Raw genomic sequence first — 7,836 nt, 5'->3', positions numbered from 1 at the left:
AAAGTGTTCTTAAAATATAAGTATATTCTTTGGTCGGCAAATACACGACTAAGTCTGTTTAAAAACTCCTTAAAATTAATATACGGCGGTCAAAGATGGACCGTACTACAGCAGTTTCTGAGATAGAGCAAACTCATATACAACCATTTGGCATACTGTAATGTAGCAAGTAAAAGGAACTATGTCATATAATTCAACACAGTATTTCTCATTACAGTTTTTATCACACTAAAATAATGTGAGGCTGCTGAAATTACACAGGAATACATTTCATTTCTTAACTCCTTTGAAGTCTTCAAATAAATTCTTGACATGGTGTCAGTTATTTTATATTTTTTTCATTTATTCATTTATTCATTATTATTGTTTTTATAAGAGGGTACAATTTATCAAACTCCAGATCAAACATTCTAGCGTGTATACATATATACTTGGTTTTGTCTAAAATCTAGTACGAATGCAAATAAGATATGCAGATATCTTATTTTATTTTATTTTTTTTTTGTAAACCGTTTTAACGATACAAAGAATAAAAGATAAATTGAAGTCAGTATTTTCGTATCATCATTCTGGCATACTTCATGGAATACCCAGACCTAGCCATTGTCCATTCAATACCCTGTTCACCACTGCCTTCAGTATAGAGACCATTCAAGTTAGCATTGTCACAATAATAGTACCACCACCCTCCACCACCATGAAACGTTGTACATACCCCAGTAGGCCACTCATCGTTATCATTGTCATCAGTAGTGAATTTCATAGCGTCATGGTAAGCCATGGAGTCTCCTAAAATAAACTTTTTATCATTTAGTCCGAGTTGCTCATTTACTTTTGTTATTTTGTATGTATGATATTAGTTACTTTATGTTCTTTGTTGTGTATGTCTGTTTTCCATGTCTGGTCTTTGTCCCTGGATTACATTCTTTTGATTATCGCTATGGCCTTGGTTCACAAATGTGATATATATACAAGATTTGGAAGACAACTCAGATTACATATATATATATATATATATATATATATATATATATATATATATATATATATATATATATATATATATATATATATATATATATGTGTGTGTGTGTGTGTGTGTGTGTGTGTGTGTGTGTGTGTGTGTTTAGATGGCTTTCTTGTAAGGGTCTCGACTGTGTGAGTGGTGATTACCAATTTCTAAATATCAATGTCGTATAGGTTTTAACAAAAGAGCGGACAAAGGGGTATACTCGTTTGTAACAGTCTTTGGTTCTGTAATTAAAAGCAACATGTGAGCGTATAGAAAGAAACCTTTTTATGAAAAAAATATTTATCAATTATGGATTTTTGGCGAAGTCAATACGTTATATATGGACCTGTTCAGATAACACTGACCAAAGACGAAGTCAGAGGTCAATATAATCTAACATGTCCATATATAACGTATTGACCTAGTGAAGTCCTTAATTTATATAATACATATGTAGATGATGTATTATAGATATGGACTGGAGTGTTCTGCCTTGTGTGCGCCGCTTCCGCCGTGATTGGCTGAGAGAAATTACGGAAATGAACGGTTTATATCCGGATCTAAATTTAGAAGTATAGCGTCAATATACATATAAACATAGAAACATAGCATCAATATATTTGAAAATAGAAACAAGGCTTCATATACGTGGAATATCCTTTGCATCACGTAATCATAATTACAAAGAAGACTTATACAATATATAATATTATTGAATACACAAATAAAGATTTACCAGCTGTAAGAAAATATATGTTTTAAAACGCTGATAATTAAATGATCTAGATTTTGTTGACTGTACAAACAGTGTTGCCATATATGCAAGTGGAGTTCTATTTCAATTATAAAATATGTCTGTTATTAATCTTTGAAACTTTTATTTACAATGCACGATATGTACCAACCCGCCGTTCCACTGTAATTTCCAATAGTCAGCTGGAATTGGTTAGAGACCCCGTCAATTTTAAATGTTTTGTAAACGGCATACCACGTGTTTCCTGTCCAATCAGCAAGGTCAATACGAAGTTCGTAGCATCCACTGGACGTCACATGGTGAATTTTATCATTTCCTTTAATGGCAAATACCTTACATTAGTTTTCATTATCAAAATGCCGTCCAAGAACCTTTTGGGTAACAAAAAGTAATACTGTAGACGCGTCGTCTTTGTATGTTATTTAACGTTTTTGTGGTGATTTGTTTTGTTTTGTTTTGTATTGTTTCTTTTTTTTTTTTTTTTGTTTTTTGTTTTGTTTTTGATAAAAGAATATTGTTAATCATTTTGGTTTTTGCTTCAATTAGCAGTGGATTAAGAATATAGTTCATAAGTGTACCAAGTAGCGTTTTAAGTAGTACTGCAGCTAATTTTCATGCACAATGTGATTCATGGTTGAAAAGCCTACAATTGGTATATTTTCAATATTTTGTTTAAATATCATGGTAAAAAGAAGTTAATATGAGGCTTTTCTTATAACCCCTGTCCATAGGAGGTAGATAGTATAAAGAATGTACTATAAAATTCAAAATTAATGAAGATAATTTTATAAATGGCAATGCGACACAATAGAAATGATTGAATTTTCAATGTCAATTATATGTATCCCCTAAGAGCAGTCAGATAAGAATGAATGATTATACATTTAATTATATAGACCCACAGAACATAAATGACAATAATAAAAAGGTGAAGCCTTTTTTGGTGTGTATCAAATGTTATAGAATTTGCATGATTCTTACAAAGACTGCTACTTAATGCAGTTGTGTAATATACCTCGATTAAGAATGTAAACTAAAGAGCAACGTATTGCAAAAACCAGAAAATGCAATGAAAATATATAACCTTAAACGTTCAATGTTTATTATTTATATTGTATGAAGTCATTCCAACCTATAAACATAAAACCTGAAAAAATAATTGTTTTTTTTAACCCTGTTATCATGTTGACTAAAAACTCTATTAGGCTGCACTGTAAGAAAGATCTGTTTTGTGTTCATTTATGATTTTAATGAATATTAGTTACTGAATTTGACACATAAATAATGATATGGCATACAACCTGTCGAACATGGATATTAAACGTACCATTTATTAACTGGAAGAAAAAGTCTATAAAACTAAAGAAAATATTTCTGTATTTCAAATTTGTAAGGGAACTGTGAGGTATAGATAAACAACGTTACCATCTGATTAGCTGTAAGTAGTAAGTCTAAGAATAAGAGTTGGAGAAAACTTACTCGGATATAAATTGATGATTACATATTATGTCAGAGCCTTGAAATTTTAAATTTAATTGTCCTAGTTAATTAATTTCGATGATTACAACAAGCCGAATAAAATATGTTTATGGTATGTTATTATTTTATCATTATTTAGAATGTTCAAACTGAAAGAGTAATCAGAACCAAGATTATAGCGGAAGTGAAAAGAATGTAATCTAGTGACAAAGACCAGACACGGAAAACAGACAAACACAACAAAGAACATAAAATAACTAAAATATTACATACAAAGTAACAAAAGTAAATGAGCAACTCGGACTGCACTAGAAACTGGGAGCATGGACCAAGTGCACCGGTAGGGTAAGCGTCCTCTGCTTTTCTTTTTTCCTTTGTTCTGCCGTGTTGCTCATAAAAAGTCTAGTCCGGGTTAGACGAAAGAGGAACGGAAAACTATGATACGTTGAACAAATCAGTTTTCATAAGACGCTTCTCAGATACTACTGTGCAAGCAAGCGTGTGTGGTGCAATGCCTTTAATTAATGGTTTAAAACAAGGTTAAATTCACATGCCTAACCAAAAGTCTTTCTCAAGATTCCCGAAACCCTCTTTGTAGTCTACCCAACTTCTTCGGAAATCAGTCAAACCATCTTGACGTCTTTGTATAACCTGTGTAAGATATTATTATGGTATGCATTATTTAAGAAATTTAACAATAGTAAAACATTTGTTAACAAACATTTTACATTTCCGTCCAGTTAAAAGTACTGAAATATCTTTTTTCAAAGACTGTTGAAAAACAGTATGCTCTGAACATATGCATGTATTAACACACCCACAAAATGGAAACATTCAATTTGGTTAATGATAAGTTTCAAGTTACAATGTAAATGCATTTTGTTTGGAATGGGACATTTGAAAGTGTATGTTTTTAAGTGAACTTCAATGATGAGTTTATTTCATGAAACTCATGACGACCATACTTTCATAGTAATTTTTGTATATTATGTATATCTAGCATGTAGTAATGTTTAGGCGAGGCGTTGTTTATATGTCTTTACGGGAGATGCAACGTTTAAAGAATATATGATGTAGCAAATATATTAAGACAGGGTTCAAATGGCAACATATGGACCGGTTGGTTCCCCCGATATTATACGGACAGAAGCGTAGCTGAGGTAACTTCAGTACTTTGGGGCTTCCAACCGATCCATATATTACAATTTGACCTGATGTAGCATGCACTATTTGCTATATTATACTTTTTATACATAATTTCCATCCAGTCAAGACAGGATTGACTGTACTTTAGATATAATGGAGTTGTCTTTCTTCGTTTAAATTTAAAATTTGTTTTGTTTTGTTTTGTTTTGTTTTTTTTGTTTTGTTTTTGTTTTGTTTTTTGTTTTTATTATTATTATTATACGTGTATATTCTATTTGAAGGACATGTCCCTTTTGAACTAACATACAATTGAATTTTAAAGAATCCTAGACCAACTTTACAAAAAGCAGATTTAATAGTTATCTTATTTTAATTACCTTCGATAGAAATAGGTTATGCTTGCTTTTCTTTCCAATTGTTACATTATCCTACATTTTTTTCAAATTATAAATTGTCAGTATTTGTAAGAATCGGGTAGTGGTTGAAACATGGTCTATAAAAAACACCATTCTGAATGTTTTATTTGACAATTTGCACCATCAGAATTAAGGAAAAAAGACAAAATTGCCTTAACTCTTGGGTATATTGAGGTAAATTTCAATTAAAAGCACTGTAAAAAAAAAACATTTTAAGGGCAGATAACTGTCGAAAAACCTCATTTTACTATTTCTTTATTGCAAATTTCTTAAGCAAATCCAGGGACCAAAGATCAATTAAAGGTCTTTTCAAATCTATATTGTCAGATCGGTGGTGTTTTTTACCATTTTGCCTGATTCTTACAAAAACTTGCACTTAACAAGTTAAGTCCGAAAATGACTTTTGTATTCAAAGTTGATGGAAAAAGTTTTACCGCCGTTGACAAAAAAAAGATTTTAACTTACCAACCATCCTCCACCATCAATGTCCATATTACAAAACGCTTTGAAACTGTTCGATTCACTCGGATTCAAGAAATAAACTCCAGATCTTTTTTTATCTGCTTGCTCACAGCCTTGAATAATTTGTGCTAAATGATAAAATGAAACATCATTTATAGGTTTATCATATTTAGGAATTACACATAATTACTAAAATTTAGTTATTAAGTAGATGTCTTTGTAAGAATCATGCAAAATCTGAAAAATGTGATATACCCCAAAAAAGGCTACATATTTTTATTTTTGTAATTAAGTTGTTTTATGGGTCGATATTATGAAATGAGTAATTATTCATTCAAATCTGCCTGATCTTAGGAGATAATCAACATTGAAAATCCAGTAGATTCTATTGTATTTGAGCGTCATTTACAGAGTTATCTCCCTTAATTTTGAAATCTACAGTGCATTCTATATAATTTTTATCTCCTAAGAGCACGGGTCATATGAAAAAACACATGTTATTTTCTGTTTACTATGACATTTCAAACAAAATATCAAAAATAAAAATATGTAGGCTTTTTACCCATGAATCACATTTTGCATGATCCCTAGCTGGAATGCTACTTAAAAGTAATTCCTGCCTTGTTTGTTTAGTACATGTTTTTACTGATTTTCTTTACTTATTACGAGTAATTACTAAATAATTCTGACATTTTTACACTTATGTACTAAGCATATATTAAATGCTTGATTTGATTAAAAATTAAATATCTAAGTAATCTGAAGTGTTTCCATCAAAGACTGAAAAATATAACAGTCATTTCTTTAATAATATGTGCAGTTTAATGAGAAATCAGACAAAAACCAAACACGAAGACACTGAAGGAAGACTTCAATGGAAAAAGTTTGGCGATACCTTCAGAAAGACCTTTGAAGATAAGACAAGCACATGACAATATATTGTCTTTTCATATATTGACTATTGGAAGATATTAATATCGATGACAACAGTGAAATTTGTGAGACAAGACAAGAGACAAGACTACAATCCATCGTAAATGGACAATGCTTTGTAAAATGCAGCTGCATGTTGTTCGTGTAAAATTTGCAGAACGTTTTAGAGTTGAATTATGCAATTCAAAAGGTCATAATAATAAAACATGTCCTTATCAGTAACATTTACCTTATGCTATTCTTTCTGTGAATAATTTACGTTATATAGTAAATTACATTTAATACAATAGCAATAAAACTATGATCATTCAACCCTTTATACTTCTGTACAGGGCATAAGTATAGATATATTTTAACTATACTTCAAGTATGGTCCGTGAAACAAACACTTATAATTCATACACAAAGATATACATAATATCGTTAGAATTATAAGAGTTTGCTTAAACCCTATATCGTTTACCCTATATCACATACCGTATATCACACCTCTAGACCAATATCTCATACGATATATCCGAGACCTATATCGCATACCCTATATCACAAGTCAGGGGTAAGACAAGGATGTGTTATGTCATCCGTTCTATTTATTATTGCCATTTATTGGGTAATGAGAACAACCCTTTCAGAGAACAACACTGGCTTGAGATGGACATTATGTACCATACTAGAAGATATTGATTATGCTGACGATCTAGAATTACCATCGCATACAGAAGATCACATGCAAAAAAGACGCAAAAATTAGAAAATAATGCTAGAATGATTGGACTTAAGATCAATGCCAGAAAGACCACCAGTAATAACAGTAGATGGAAAACAATTAGAACAGGTAGACTCATTTAACTACCTAGGAAGCCCCTGTATGGCTCCGAGTGGAGAATGACAGAAAGAGACATCAACAAACTTTCTGTATTCCATGACAACTGCCTAAGGAAGGTAGAAAAAAATTCTGGCCAGAAAAAAAATCTCCAGCAAAGACCTACACACAATAACAAACGCAAAAGACATGGAGACCTTACTAATGCAAAAAAAAGATGGAGATGGCTTGGTCATGTTCTTCGCAGAACATCAGACGACATGATCAAGGTAGGCCTTAGATGGACACCTGAAGGAAAGAGAAAGAGAGGTAGACCAAAAACAACATAGCGACGAACGATAGAAAATAAAATTAAAGACGATGATTCACCTGGGGTACTATTGAAAGAAAAGCAAACGACCGAGAAGAGTGGAAGAAACTTTTCCTTGCCCTATGTGCAAATAGGCATAGCAAGGACTATGGAAGGAAAGAAAGGATATCACAACCTTAAACCTTTGTCGCATCCCTAAACCTATATCCCCTTCACAGACCATACTTGAAGTATGGTTAAAATATTTGATTAACATGACATATCAAAATCTTATCACATGAGGTAACAACCCTCGACCTATATCACCACGGTTTGATACAGCATGAGATACAGATTTTGAAAATAATTTAGTATATCACATACATCGCAGGTAAGCAAGATAATTATACTGTATAAAAATACTTACTATAGTGTATCCATCCATTATCAACTATGCCTGGCACAGTTTCAATCCGGAAGTCAGCAGTGAAACCCTGGCAAACCCCAGTTACATAATTGTAT

The 7,836-nt window shown here is 31.7% G+C and overlaps 1 protein-coding gene across 1 annotated transcript; it reads right to left on the bottom strand.

The window, feature by feature from the left end:
- Positions 1–246: 246 nt before the first annotated feature.
- Positions 247–5,388, bottom strand: LOC148628277 (fibrinogen-like protein A). The gene is made up of 4 exons (XM_088585434.1): positions 5,273–5,388; positions 3,800–3,896; positions 1,918–2,082; positions 247–789 (listed from the first exon to the last, which is right to left on the bottom strand). Exons 1-4 carry the CDS (start codon positions 5,297–5,299, stop codon positions 548–550), a joined length of 531 nt encoding a protein of 176 aa, XP_088441560.1. The 5' UTR covers positions 5,300–5,388; the 3' UTR covers positions 247–547.
- Between the last annotated feature and the right edge of the window lie 2,448 nt (positions 5,389–7,836).

This window comes from Perna viridis, chromosome 1 (assembly GCF_037379345.1).
Source record: "Perna viridis isolate PV_CMFRI_1.1 ecotype Kerala chromosome 1, ASM3737934v1, whole genome shotgun sequence".
NCBI lineage: Eukaryota > Metazoa > Mollusca > Bivalvia > Mytilida > Mytilidae > Perna > Perna viridis.
This window is presented reverse-complemented; position numbering and strand designations above follow the sequence as displayed.